Source organism: Oenanthe melanoleuca, chromosome 3, assembly GCF_029582105.1.
Source record: "Oenanthe melanoleuca isolate GR-GAL-2019-014 chromosome 3, OMel1.0, whole genome shotgun sequence".
Lineage (NCBI taxonomy): Eukaryota > Metazoa > Chordata > Aves > Passeriformes > Muscicapidae > Oenanthe > Oenanthe melanoleuca.
Window position 1 is genome coordinate 69,769,373 of NC_079336.1, and position 15,120 is coordinate 69,784,492.

The 15,120-nt window shown below is 34.3% G+C and overlaps 1 protein-coding gene across 1 annotated transcript in view; it reads right to left on the bottom strand.

Moving 5' to 3' along the window:
- The window catches only part of ERMARD (ER membrane associated RNA degradation), a 23,692-nt gene continuing 8,572 nt past the window's right edge, over positions 1 to 15,120 (bottom strand). Inside the window, exons 2-18 of the mRNA XM_056486591.1 lie at positions 14,922 to 15,090; positions 13,755 to 13,894; positions 13,163 to 13,264; positions 11,931 to 12,020; positions 11,409 to 11,506; positions 10,730 to 10,866; positions 9,290 to 9,404; positions 8,637 to 8,739; positions 8,178 to 8,207; positions 7,595 to 7,665; positions 6,852 to 7,020; positions 5,883 to 5,966; positions 5,041 to 5,111; positions 4,426 to 4,554; positions 2,741 to 2,950; positions 1,743 to 1,856; positions 1 to 1,195 (exon numbers count right to left, since the gene is read on the bottom strand). Of these exons, the coding sequence (XP_056342566.1) occupies positions 1,036 to 1,195; positions 1,743 to 1,856; positions 2,741 to 2,950; positions 4,426 to 4,554; positions 5,041 to 5,111; positions 5,883 to 5,966; positions 6,852 to 7,020; positions 7,595 to 7,665; positions 8,178 to 8,207; positions 8,637 to 8,739; positions 9,290 to 9,404; positions 10,730 to 10,866; positions 11,409 to 11,506; positions 11,931 to 12,020; positions 13,163 to 13,264; positions 13,755 to 13,894; positions 14,922 to 15,090 (1,992 nt within the window). The 3' untranslated portion in view covers positions 1 to 1,035. The remainder of the gene's footprint in view (positions 1,196 to 1,742; positions 1,857 to 2,740; positions 2,951 to 4,425; positions 4,555 to 5,040; positions 5,112 to 5,882; positions 5,967 to 6,851; positions 7,021 to 7,594; positions 7,666 to 8,177; positions 8,208 to 8,636; positions 8,740 to 9,289; positions 9,405 to 10,729; positions 10,867 to 11,408; positions 11,507 to 11,930; positions 12,021 to 13,162; positions 13,265 to 13,754; positions 13,895 to 14,921; positions 15,091 to 15,120) is intronic.

A 15,120-nucleotide genomic window follows, 5' to 3' on the forward strand; every position in this document is an offset into this window, starting at 1 on the left:
CTGAATAAACCAAACTAGTAATTCTCTAGCTGTGATTTCCAGTCAGCAAACATTGCAAAGAAGCTTATTAAAATGTAACTTGAATCTTTAATCCTTTGTAGAGCCAAACATTCTCCAAACATTACCCTCTGGTTTTACTCCCCATAGGAGAAAGCAAAGGCAGAGACACTGATAGTATTCTGTAAATCGCTTCTTCAACCTATGCATTCCTTTGACATTGTACTATTTGGTGATGAAAAAGGGAAGAATTTATTTTGAAAAACTAAAATATTCAAATTAATATTGTGTGCAATAAGAGGATAACTTTCTAAACCACAGTGAATACACATCTGTGAGCACATGCACATGCATGTCGATATTCATTCTGCATGAATTTAATGAAATATTATTGAATGAGCAGATGAAATTAAACAAAACAAACACATACTGGGCAGAAGCATCCTTCTGCAGAAGTAGCTATCCTGTGTCCTTTAAATTCTCATCTATAAACAACTGGTTACTGGGTTACCAGCTCTGCCTCAGAGTTCAGAGCAAGATTAGACTGTTTACAACTAACAACCACGGATGCCAATGAGCACTATTTTATGAAATTTCATAAAATTCATCATTTCTTAACCAGTTGATCACAGTCTCTGACACAACAGCTGATGTATTCCAAAGTAAAAAATTACTTTTCGGATTTAAAAAACTCCGGAGCTTTTATTCTCATTTTTTTTTAGATATTTTCAGTACAGTAGGAAATTAAAAAAAAAAAAAGATCAATGTACAAAACACAAGATATATTTACAGTAGAACTTGTATCATCTTGATTTAGTTCACAGTAAATCTTTTTCACTGGATTTGGCAAACAACCCATTCTCTAGAAGCTTGATCTTTCATCTTCTGTATCAGCAGCTACCTTCTGATAAAAGGACTACATTTTGCATCCAAAATTTGATAATGATTTATGAAGTTTGTCTTTGAATTAGATTTATCAAATATGAGTTCTCTGTAACTGTTTAGACATAACTATGTCCAATCATAAGCCCATTTAGTTCACGTAGCTAGATTCATTAACATTAGCTTTCTGTCACTGGTTTTCTTTATTTTTATCAAAGTCGTCTTCGTAAGTTGCATGGTCTCATCCCACTTGTTTTTGTCAGGGCTTGTGTATGTCACCAAGTTCTCAGTGTACTGCAAGACTGACTTCAAAAACCTAGGAGAAACAACATTAGAGAAAAACTCTTTTAAGCATTTAAAAAGAAAAATTAAAAAAAAAAAAAAGTGAGAGATAGACGAGAAGAATATTGCAATGACTGACTTAAAGCTGAAAACTTCTTCAAGTTTCCAAATCTCCCTCAGGAGTATTGGATGAACGGTACATTAAGGTTTGCTCTACTTTTGGAGAACCACTCCCTCCCTCTCACAGTAAGATGGGAAGATCTTCACAACTGCAATTAACACCACCGTAGAAAGAATACAATGACCAAATGGCTTCCTTTGCTTTCTTGGTCAAATGTTTCACAATGTATGTGATATCCAACCAGCTAATTAACACACAAGGAGTAAAATCAGTAACATAATAAATGCAACTTTCATGTATTAATATTCCCTACCTATGCTTCAAAAAAGTTAATTTAGCTCCTGAGTGAACATACTCCAAGGTAAAATTATTACTATAATGATAAAAAATCTCTACAGTACAGATCAAAAAGGAATTTTGGGGCAATTCCTATTTTCATAACGTAAATTTATATACTCACTTTAGATACTGCTGATAATCAAAAGGATTCTTCTTACAAACTGAATGAACATTGACTAGTTCCAGAGTAATGAACAGTAAGATGAGCCGCAACACTGGCGACAAAAATTTAATGCTAGAAATAAAATAAAAATACTTATTTAAATAAATTAAAACCATATTTTAAAAGAATTCATTAATATTAAAAAAAAAAATTTAGACTTCTGCACCCAATCTAAATTGCTGGCTATTGCTAAGTTGGAAGAAAAAAAGGCTACAAAATGTCCTTCAGTAAAAAGCAGTACAAATCCCAGAAAAGTAAACAGAGACTATAAACTCAAAATGAGGGGGAGAAAAGAAGGCAAATATCTGAGATTCCAAAGAAAAACTTGCAAGTTCCCATTAATCCATAGATAATAAACTATAGTTCAACTGAATTATAAATGTGTATCATCAGTTGTCACTTTAAGCTATGCTTCTTAAATATGTTTAACATTTTTATGAACATAACCTTGCCACTAACAAAGTATTTATAAAATTCTGGAAAGCCCCTATGATTAGGAAAAAAACTAATGGAATATTAAAATCTCTTCTATCTATAAAGAGATTGAGTCAGGTATAATGACAAAAAACTGTAAACTAAAGTAGATAAAATCTTCAAATCAGTTAAACCTACTGCAGTCAGATAAAATTTGAATGGTGTTTATATACTTAATAGGAAAAGCCAGAAACTAAAAAAATACAAACTAACATTCAAGCAACACTTAATTTGAAAGCTTGTAATTTACAGTTCCATAATCTGGCAATGCCCTTTAAATTATTCTCCAATTTGAGATTTTCTTGTTATTTCAATATTATTATTTAATAGAAATCTGATTGATGCTTGACTCTGAAATGGTTAACAAGAACGCCTGGTATTGACTTTAAACTTCCAAGTGAAGCCACTAAAAGGCAGCAACAGCAGCGTGCAGCCGTTTTCTCATAAACCCAACCACAGAGTGAAGCAAACCAGCAGCCAACCTGTTCAGCATGCGCCGGTAGTTGTGCCTCTGGCGAGAACGCAGAGCCTTGTTGACCCACTGAGTGTATCTCAGCCCAGCGCCGGCAGTAACCTGTCGGGACACTTGATGGCACTGCGCGCTTATTTTGCGGAGTAGCACCACTACTTCCAGGACAGGTCGTGGGGAATACAGCGTGCAAATGCGGATATCACAAAGTTCCACCAGCAGCCTCCAAAACAGGAAGGGATTTTTAACGTCAATCTTTTGTTAGCTGGATTTTACATAGGATACATTTCATATTAAGTGCGGTTTGACTCACGATGTTGTAATTCAGAAAATCTGGAAACAAACTGCCCTTACCTCAGGACTGAAAAAAACAAGGATCTGTGTAGTAGGAGTAGTGATTGTGTTTGCTATCACTTTACTGAATATAAATGCAAAATGGATTATGATGAATATGTTTCCCATTTCAGATCAAAGAAACATAACCACAATAAACAAAACTGCCTGGCTGAAATGATACACTGAACACATCAAATCACAGCAGGGCTGTGGTTGAAGCCTCCCACCATAGCTCAACTCACAATGAATTAACATTCACCATAATAAAACTCAGTGAAACAAATGCTATTAATTAGTACTCCCATTAGTGTGTGGTCTTTCTTCTGGGCAGAACAAGAAGCAGACTTAACATTGCGTAAAATGCAGGTGGTGAGGCCATTTTTTTAATCAACACCACACCAGATCATGCTTTGTTAAAGCACACAAATATCTTCCAGCTGTCATATCTGCTACACTAATGGGTCACACATCACTTTAAACACTCTGTTCTTATAGAAGTGTTTCTTAATCTGCCTCATGCTCAGTTTATCCCTGAGATAGCAAAACAACAACTTGAAGTGATAAAGGCAGAAAACTCTAAGTATAGGGTTTAACACATCAGTAATTAGGCTTCTTTCTTCCACACAATAAATTTACAGATTGGTGGGTAGGAAGTAGAAGACCCATATGATACATAAATAAAGCAACAGGTAGAATTCTCTCTGCTCTATGCTGCCCATGCCTAATGGATTTGATCAGAAGTGTTTTGTTCCAACATATTCATTCAGTCGTGGGATTCTTAAGGCTGCTCTAAGAATGGCAATAAAAAGTCAAATTATTTTGATCATTATACTAAGTCAGACATAATTGGAATTAACATACCTCCAAGTCTGACACCAAGTATAACAAGATATTGTCACTTTCTGAATCTTGATATTAAAGCATGAAGAACAGAATTACATAGCAACACACTGCCATTTTGAATGCCACACACGGCTGTGACACCAATCACATTAAAACGACTTTCTGATGAAGTTTTAGCACAAAGTAGACTACAAACAACCTAATATAGAAGGTACACAAATATTTAAAATATTTTGCTTTTGTGATCTCACAAAAAAAAAAAGTTACTTTTTCAGGCTAGTTTCCAAGTAAAATCTCTACTGTAATTCCAAAATGTACAATGTCTCATCCTTATTTTGAAGATAAGTTCAGCTGCAATCCAAAATTTTCAGATTAAATAAAAAAATAAGCAACATTAGAAAAGTACATACAACATTTCAAGCATTTCTCTGCAAACATAGGGTAACTTAGGTATGAGAGTTCTTACATTAGTCTGCAGGTAGAAGCTGACAGCAGGAACCAGGAGGGTATCAAACTCACCTCTCTGTAAGGACACTATCGATAGGATCATCTGAACTGCAGCAATTCTGGGGCATATAATACTGCAACTGAGATATAATTTCAGATATCATCAAAATGACAGTATTAGCATCAGCATTTCCTTCCAACCTTAAAAACAGAAGAAAAAAATTGATTTGAGATTATAAAATTGCTTAGTATTCATTATTTCTTAAATGGTATAGATCAAAATGCAGATTTTTTTGGATAGCAGTGTATTCAGTGTCCGCTTTTACACTCTAATATAATTTCTTTCCCCTCTACCTTTCAAGCATGATTTTCTTTCTCCCACTAAAGCAACCTTTTCTCAGTGTCAGCAATCTTCTTAATTCTTCTTCTTAATTCTCCATTCATAAAAAGCCTACAGTATACTAATTATGTGATAGATGCATTAAATTTTTTTCTCTCAGCTCAAAACAAGTAGAATATCCTCCAGTGATACTATTAATGATTTCTTCCTCTTCAAATAACAATAAAATGCTACATTTTTTCTAACTAATATCTCATATAAAGTTTCCCACTGGTTACCAAGTCCTTTTCAGAATAAGGAATTATTTGCTGTCTTGTATCTGGTGATCTTATGAAATACAGACATACCCTTTAATTTTTTCCTCAGGCACTATTGGCAATTCAGGCCATAAGTGGATGCTCTTCATACATTCCAGCACCTCAAAAATAAAAAATAAAAAATTAAAAATGTTTTGCAAAGTATAGACTTTGACATGCTTTTCTTAGTGGCCCATTTAGAAAAAAAACCGCAAGAGGCAGTAAGTTATTTGTTCACTGGTCATAACTGTGCAAGCCAACTACATTTGTTAAGCTTTAGGTTAAAGCAAAAAGTCTGGATTACACTGCCATGCCAAAATATTATCTGAATGAACTAATTTAATATTCTATGGGGCTTTTTTATAGAAAAAATAATAGCTAACATGACTTTTGTAACACAATGTTTGAATGCTGTTGAAAAGCAAAAGGACTAAGTATGCCTACTGCAATCTCTAATTAATAGAGAAACATCCTCAAGCAGTTCATTTAACTGATTGGCAGAGAACTACCATGACATTAGAAAGCAGATATTGCTACCATTACAGAATCTTAATCAGCTGGCCCTCTTACAGTAAAAAACTCAATAACAGCCTAATCCAAGATTCTTGGAGACAGCAGTGTTCCTGACATAAAAATGCATAAATGGATTAGGAAAACTACAGAAAAGCAAGCACTCAGGTAAGAATAAAGCTATTTCATGATCTAGAATGGTATCAATTGCATTAACATCAATTGCAGCTGTGATTTCCTTCATGTTTTGATAAATAAGGAACAACAAAAAAGTAGGGTTTGAACTTTTTTTAGGACAATCAAAGCATGCAGAAAAGAATTACATAATTCTGAGGATTCACAATTTCAAGGACCACAATGCTTTCACAGACAGAAGTACATACCTGTTTCTTGAGTCGGGAAATTGGATGAAACCGAGATCGGTAGCAACTTGCACAGTTCATCAGTGGTTTTAGGACCATGTGTTCCTGATTTACAAGATGACAGACAATACTCAACAGTTTCTTTAAGCTGTCCTAATCATATGCAGACTTAGACTTATACTTCATTTTATGCATGCCACCTATAGCACACAGTAAACACTTCCAAATGTCTAAGGGCTGAAAGAAGTAATCAGCACAGTGAGTGGTTAAAGCTTAATTTCACATATTTTAACTATGAAGCCTGACAACAGCTGACAGAAAAGCAACCAAGCATTCTCTTCATGTGGCAGCACACGATACATCTGGAGAAACTAAAAAAGAGCTGCAACTAATAAATGGAAGATTTATCTCACAAGTTGCTGCGTGATATTGAAAAACGTAATCCCAAATATAAACAGGAAACTGGGGAGAGAAAACACAATAATTGCTAATATTGAGAAACACAGCGCAAGGCAAAAAGTGTTTGCAAATCTATAGTGTAAGTATAGATACAAATAACACTTCCATTAGCAAGGCAGTATTATTTAGTGTCTCAGGAAAAGAAAATCTTGATAACTAAAAACCTCCGTGGGTGAGCTACAGATGTTATACATACCTTGCAGATAATTCTGCAGATAAACAGGCTAGTTCATAAATATAATTCGACAAAATTAAGTGGAATCCTTATAATTTATGGATCAACCTTGTGAATTAGGACTGGTTAAGCCAACAAATTCAGATACAGCAAGAAAGGGTAACATTTTGGAAAACTTTCTATACTTATTTCACTACAAAACTAGATAAAAGCATACCTTCGCAATTTTTTACTTGGAACATTATTTCATTAGCACAAAAAGCAGTTGTCAAGAAAGATTCAGTCATAAAACTCTCTAAAATTGTATCCAAGATAACTGAAAAAAAATCTTCAGAGAACAGAATATTGGTCCCTACCTTAAAAGAACACATATCCTCATCTGAGAATCTGCAGAGAATAGTAATAGCAAATCCAATTATCTGATTAGCTACTTTTCTGGGAAAAGTTTCTAGATTGATCTCTCCATGGCTTAAACGATCTCTTATACGTGGGCCCTCCTGGTGGTTCAAGAAATCCCAAAGGAAGTCCTGTAGAAACATACACCAACTATACAGAATTCTATTCTATGTGTATCCATACAGAATTGAATATATCAGTGTATAAAATATCTCTGAAAGACAAGTATGTAATCATGTCTGTAGGATATAGGGGTATTTAGGTATTCAGAAAAAAAACTAGTGCAAACTGTACTTGTAACATACATTCTATACTGTGACAACTAACAACAGATTTCCTTCAGCTTTGTGTCCCAGGCCCTTCACATCCCCACTGCCTCTGGCAACAGGGCCGTAACCTCAGATCTCCCCTACACTCTCAAAAAAATCTAAACTCGGCACCCAAACACTTCCTGTTCACAATCTGTTTGGGTAGTAAGATGCAGAATGTGCTCTGGTAGGTTTGAGACACATTTTTGTTTCGTCTGCCCAGACAGTGCAAGATGTGTCCCAGAAGCACTCAGAAATAAGTCTGTTATTTCTCTGTATGACACATGCTCATATAAAATAAGTGACTATTAGACATATCATAAAGATAATTACAAAGTGAAACAAACAAACAAAAGTCAAAAATGACAAAACCATAGAACACTTTCAAAACACTTTCCATGGCAGGCTCCTCAAGAACTACAGGTAGCTGGTTGACTTCTTCATTATCCAAATGCTTTGCTAGCATCTAGGAAAAAAAATAATTTGAACAGAAACTTATTAAATTATTGAAGATCATATAATCAAAGAAGAAACACCAACTAAAGTAGTTTTCTTAATCTGATGGGATTACTTCTGCCACTCTAGAATCAAGATGCCTAATTATTACTGACAAACACCTTGAAATAATCCAATCAACTTGTAAAACTGAGGATTTATGCTGGCAATTTTTTTTTTGGTATTTATTTTGAATAACTGAATCTAGGAAAAAAAGCAGAATGTTTGTTTCTGTGGAGTGATAAATTTCAAGATAAAAACATTTAGGAAAAAAATAGTCTGTTTATTACAATTTGTATTAATTTTATATTTTCGGGAGCATTCCAAATTTAAAGGGCTTACTGTCCATCTTTCATTTGGGAAAAAAGTTAGAAATAATGTCACATTCAACTAAAGAAAGTGCATTCTTAACTCTAGTAATGGGAAACATTCATGGTTTAAATTCTGACACTGATATATATTAAAAAAAAAAAATCACAGTACCTCATCAAAAGTGGTGTAGAAAGCAGAAGACTAGAACAAAACACAAATAATATTATTTGGTTTTCAAACAAAATCAATTAACTAGGCATGTATATAAAACTTTAGTTTATTCATTTGCATGAGATACCAGAGGTTCACGAATAGCAAAAAAGTCCCGTTATGAATGAAAAGCGGAACTTCAGGATTTTGTGCTGAGATTTTAAAAACAAATATATAATGCTTTTCACCCAAAACAACTGCTTCTGAACATTCATCTTCCACTACCTTTTAGAGCCAGACATTTAAAAAAAATTAACGGCCTTCATCACTCTCAACTGGAGATTTGTAAATAACGTTCCAAACTTGACTGCAATTTTGTGGGGTAAATCTGTAAATGATTACAGACACTACACTTCTGGAATAACTATTTTGCAAATATTGTAAGCACTAAATCATAATTGACTTTAGACAAAAGTTTACCTCTGCTGTTAGCAATCGATTTGGACATTTATTAGTTGTAGTGAAGAGCAATCTAAGTCCAACTTCCAGCTGAGGAAGTAAGAGAATCACACTGTCAGCATACCTGAAAAAGTAACAGAGATATCCAAAGGGTGTTTTTCTTCCTTATAAATATAAACCATTTCAGAGTTACAGTCTCAGGCCAAACAATCCTGAAAAAATTCCTTTGTAATGCACTTTGTAAACAAACAATAAATGACTACCTGTGCCAAACAGAAACTGACCACTAAGTGTAAGCTCAGAGATGAGAATAACTCACAAAAATATGAAGCAGGAAAATGGGAGAGGAAAATAAAACAATATACTTTCTAAAAAAAATTCAAAATATACGTGATTTAACATATGAAGATTTATTCCCACTTGCTTTGTAAACCTCTCCTTTCTTGCTACATCTCCAACAGCTCTTTTTGGGCTTCAAAATATAGTTTATAATCTTAGTTGGCACAACACAAAGCCATAACTCAACAAACTTTCCAAGATATCACCATAACAAAGCATAACTATATGCTGTGAAGTTATTTAATATGAAGTCTCGGAATCTGCAAATGCAGATGTAAAAATACAGAATATATTCTTTTTAGATTCTATTAAAAAATAATTTTAAAATATCTTACCTGCTTTGCCTGAAAGCTGTTAAAGCAGAAATCCAAAACGGTAACATTGTTTTCAATACAAAACTGGACAGTTTTACAAGTTCTTCAGCAATGGAAAGTATTTCATCACTAAGATCTGCAAGTCAAAAAACCAACATTGAAAAATTACATATAATCTACACTTTACAAATGAATTTTAAGTATTTCATTGAAAATATAGCATTATTTCAACATTTGTAATGGGAGATTTAAAAGTTATCCAATTTATTTTAACTATGCAAGTACAACAGTAGCCATAATTAAGATCAGAATTTAAATATGTAAGATTGAATTTGTGGTGATAATATAAAATTACAGAGTAAAACCAGTTTAAAAAATCATGTTTGCTTTTTATTGAAAGACTACATAGCAACTGGATCCAGCTTCTGTTGAGTTGTTCTCCACCTCCTTCAAACTTTAAAAATACTTAAAAAATATGAATAATTTCTATTCAACCAGAATCAGTACAATAGTATGAACATTTGAACATGAGCACATTGTTCCTATTTTATCAATTTTCTGTGCTGAAAATACAGCATAGTAAATTAACACTTCATATTTCAATGCTAGCATGTAATGAAACCCACACTTATAAATTTACATTATAAATGTATTATCCAAGAGAAAGCTTAAAATGATAAGTTTAACTTGATTGTACTAGGTATTTTCACAAAGCAAATCAACAGCCATAGGATTTATACTACACAATTATTGAAATGTTATCAGGTTCCAAAAAGCCCTATCTCAATTTCTTGGACAGATGTTTCACTGGCAATGTAGCACAAATTGACTGTGATCACCACTGACGCCAAGATTCCCTATATGCTGTTATTGCCTTAAAATAGTAGGAATAAACCAAACAAGGTCTGAGGACAGGGACAAGATTTTAACCTGACACTTCAAATCCTTCCCTGAGAAAAGTAGTAGTCTAGTGAAGACGTGCCACCATCTTTTACTCTGTTTCAACACCAGCTTCCCTGTAAGACTCAGGGCACTCCTGCTGGGACCCTTGCAGTTGGAACCATCGATTCTGAAATAAGTCAGATTTCATAAAGGCAAACTAGATGACTGCTACATTAAATTAACTCTCATAATCAAAAAAAATGTAACATATAGTTAAAGTCTTTCAGAAGCAACCATATTTCATGTGTCAATGTGTTATAGTTATTTTAGAAGGCAGTAGCTTTTTACTCAATAGTCAGTGAACCGTAGCTTTTTACTCAATAGTCAGTGAACCGTCTACATATTAAAAAGTTGCCCTACAAGCCTGATTGGTTCACCTAATGATGGTGTACACAGGTATCTTAGTTAAGATTTAATCTTAGAACTCTGCAAAGTACATTATTTTCAACAGCACTTTTGGACAAGGAAACAATAGCAAATACAGGATAATAAAATATTTGCTAGTGGTCAAATACGTGCCTGGAAATGCATCAAGTTCCTCTAAGCTATTGAAGATCATATAAGGTCGATGTATTAAAACACCTTTAGTTTGCAGAAGATAAGTCTGTAACAACTGACCCAATCCTGCAGTTAAAAAAAGCAGCATAGCACAGTATCTAGGGAGAATACCACAATATATTAGAAAAGCTTATACAAAGAAATCTTTTGCAAATAACCAACATGTGTGATTTAGGAACAAAGGTTTTTTTTTTTTTTTTAAAAATGCTCAGAATGTACACTCCTCATCTAAGTAGGGGAACTTAATAATTAATTGCATTTATAAGCATTAAAAAAAAAAGCAGAATTAGGAAAAAAGCATCACTGTATCCTACATTGGCTGCTGTTGCTCCTCCTTCTACCCCATTCCTTTGTCTTTTGTTCCAAGTTACTCCTCACTGCCCTGACTTTGAAAAAATAGTTAAACTTTCTTGAACTTTCTTGTTTTCCCTAATAGTACAAAACCCACTGGACATAATACTGGCCATCTTTATAATGGCTGAAGCATTCTATGGAAATCCATTTACAAAAGAAGCAGAAGCAGCAAGGGAAATCTATTTTTTTTTCCCCCCGTAAGATAAGTAAGTAGTTACTAAACACTTTCCAAGAACTCACAAGTCTGACTGGTAAGAAAAGGAGTGTTTTTTTCCTGGTAACTTACTTGGCAGGAATTTCTTGTGGTGATGCAAACCCATGCCACAAAACATTACGAAGGTTCAGACCATGTGGAGATCCAATGAATACCTTCAGTACATTCATCTAATTAATAAACAAAGCAATTACTGTATGAAGAAATCTTATCTTTTTGCCCTTCTTACCCTTCTTACTTTTATGACCTTTCCCTGGCAGAAAAGTTCAGAAGTTATTCAGAAACTACCATGCCTGCTGTCAAGCTGACTGGCCACCACTTGTCATAGCAACAAATTCACTATTTACTATTTCCCAGTATTCTCTGGAGGAGAATCTTTCCATTCATTTGTACAGGATATATGATACAATATGGGAAGAATCAAACTAGCTATTAGACATCTCAAACAATTATGACAGGCAAACAAACGAGATCAAGTTTAGCTCTTCGTGTAGTATAAATCCAGTGTAATTTAATGCAAATTAACATATGGTAAATTTGGTAGGAAGAAAACCAGCTTGGAAGTTATTCCTTATTTCAAAACTATGTACTTACTACAGCTTGTCCAAAGACATCTGCAAGCTGTTCAGATGCAAGCAAGTCTCTTAGAAGGAAAGGACAATCATTACCCTTAAGTAAATACACCTATTAAGAAAAAAAAAAAGCAGTTAATAAATAATTTAGCATCCTTCTTTGTATTTCAAACATATATCTTGATTATTTTACCCAATAACCATTTTCATTATTGTAAAAACACTAATCAAACAAAACCCACCAAATCCTTAAAAAGGATTTAAATTCTGTAATTTCATGACAAATTAAAATTTAGACAACATATTGGGAAAGAGTGGATATTTTACTTAATGTGAACATAGTTAAGCTTTTCACAGGGTCTGTACATATACTGCTTTTCTCTTCCAAAAAATCCCACAAAAACCAATAAGGCAAAACAAGAACATGTAATTAAGGGAATAAGCTCTACCAAGAACAGTGTATTTTGTTCTTACAATAGAAATGTGTAGGGTCTGTAATTGTGAAAGGGAGGAGACTTTGGTTCATCTTCTGATTCAGACTGTTCTTTAAACTAGACTTTATGCCTGGACAATCTTAGTATCTCAAGTTTCAACTGCTATCACACCTTCCATTTGTACTCTCCCTGGCATTTTTTTCCAATCTTTGGTGATTTGTTTTACTGCAAAATTTACCACGCCCCACATGGGCAGATTGGCTTGTGAGTTAGCCCATTGCTCCTTCTCTGTCATTTCATTCTCCAGAACTCCTCATAGATATGGAATAACTGGTCATTTTAACTTACCTGGCTGTAAAACAGCCCAGCAGCAAAAGCTGTTTAAATAGCTGTTTCTCCCTTCTCCCTAAGAAAGAAATTACCCAGCAGCTTTTTTTTCCATCTGCGTGCCACCTCTCACAGAAGTTAATACACCATCAGATCTTCTGTGGAAGCTATACTGCCTCACTTCAGTTAAATAAATCAAACTAATAAAGACCTACTATATGTACACTGATAAATCAAACTCTTCTCTTTCCTAATTAAATTTGTTAGCAACAGCACTCACACAAGCAACTCTAGAAGCACTGGTGAAGGAGCCCCACATATGTTTCCATTAGCACAACTGGATCCAGGAAAGAACCTCTGTCCAACTCAAAATCCATGTGGGATATGAGTGTATTACTACAGTATGGGGTAATATCACTTTTTTCAATGCACAATTAAATCCAAGAGTTCATTCCCATCTTATGAAGCCAAATCTGCTCATGCTGGCACTTACGTCACCCAAGGCTCGCTCCAAGCACGATGTTAGTTTCATTAAGCCAAGAGCAACTTCTGTAGCTTGTGTATACTGTAAAACATCAAATACTTCAAGAAATACCTGCATGATGGGGGAGAGGAAGAATGTTGTACTCAATACTCAAAAGGAAAGATCACATTGCCAAAAGCACAGAGAAACCTAAACATTCCTTCATGACAGCTGCTATACAAATGTAGAAAGAAAACCATGCCAAAGAAATGGAAGTGTAGATGCCTGGAGAGAAATTTCCCTAAAGTACCTTTTGATATCTAGTGCCTTACATCTTTAAAATTATCCATAACAACTTTACCAGGTAAAACTTGCTATTAGGCACAGGTTATTAGAAAAACAAAATCCTACAAACTAACATTAGAACAGGCCCAAAAGCTCTTCATGTTGTCTAATACAAAATCTAATTACAAAGTCAGAAAAGCAACCATCTATCAGAGAAGGACAAATAGTTACAAATTCTAAGCATTTTGGTTCATGGATATCTCTTCTGTGCTCTCAATTAAACTTCCACAAATGGTTCAGGTGCCAAAATACAAACTGCTGACAGAAATTTCCATACCTCTGTGCAGTTTGTCCAGTGGAACCATGATGCATACTGAATTACAAATTGCTCCTTGGTCAGAGATTTGAAGTACAAATGAACAGATTCACAGACAGGTCCTAACGATCGTATGCTTTTGACATAATCCATGCTTTGATCTTAAATTGAAAAACAGAAGGTGATTAGGGTACCAACCTTCCTGAAAGTCTAATATTTTAAAACTCACTAGGGATAAAACCTGCTACAGTTTGTGTACATATTTAGCACAGACAATTTTATCCTGACTATTTTAGCACAACCAATTAAATACAATTTACTGGCCAAAACTTCACACAGAAAAGGTATTCAAAAGTTAAACTTCTACCCCAACAAAAAACAAAATATGGAAGTGAATAGGGTTGTTATGTTCTGCTTTTGTTGAAAAGTGAATAACCTACTAGAATTTCTGTAGAAGTTCCTTATATCAAGCTGGAAGCTAGTGCAGGCTCAGTGGGAGTGAAATTGCACCACTTACAGCCTTTAAATAAAGCATATGGATATGGTACCTTACAGAGGGGTATTACTGCTTCTTTTTCGTGGAACACCTTTTATGGGAAAATAAATTATTTGGGTTTACTGAAAGATACTTTTACCATCTCTGGAAATTAATAACAGAGCTTGCATGATGCAGTTCGGTAAATTAAAATTCAATTAATTCAGCAGGACATAAATACTTTGTTTTGGTTAAAAAACAACTACAAACTACTCCACATAGAAGGGAAACAAAACAATACTTCTGTACAACCTAAATTTGGGAAACATAAACAAAAGAAACCGTAGGAATATTGATGGTCACAGGCTTTTAAATTTACTGCAAAAGGAATATAAAGAACACAGAACAAGCCAATTATGGGGTTGGAGAGAAGCAGAACTGAACCCTTTATGTTACAGGCACATTAAGATGGGAACCAAGAAGAAGGCAAAGAGCTACTTAGGTAGCAAAATGACACAAACCTTACGAGCCAGCAAGAGCCAAATACCAAATAGAGATGAAAAAGTCAAAGCTCTTTGTATACATGAACTCTACATATTATAATCTGCAGAGCTAATGTAATACTGTAACAAACTGTCACAATTCAGCTAGGATTGTTATGAAATTCTGTATCAGTCTTAAATGCATCACTACTACAGCAGGTAAACACCAACCTGATTCAAAATAACACACATGCTCTGTAACAGCTTGCCAACATACTTCCCCGTTTCCAGATAAAATATTATTAATATCATAGGTGTCTTTCTTCTCAAATCCAAGTTTGCAAATCACATAATGCACAGGTTGAGAAAGGCAAGTAGTGATCGCGTCTGGCAATTCCATCTAGGACAAACACACAGACAGAGAAAAAAT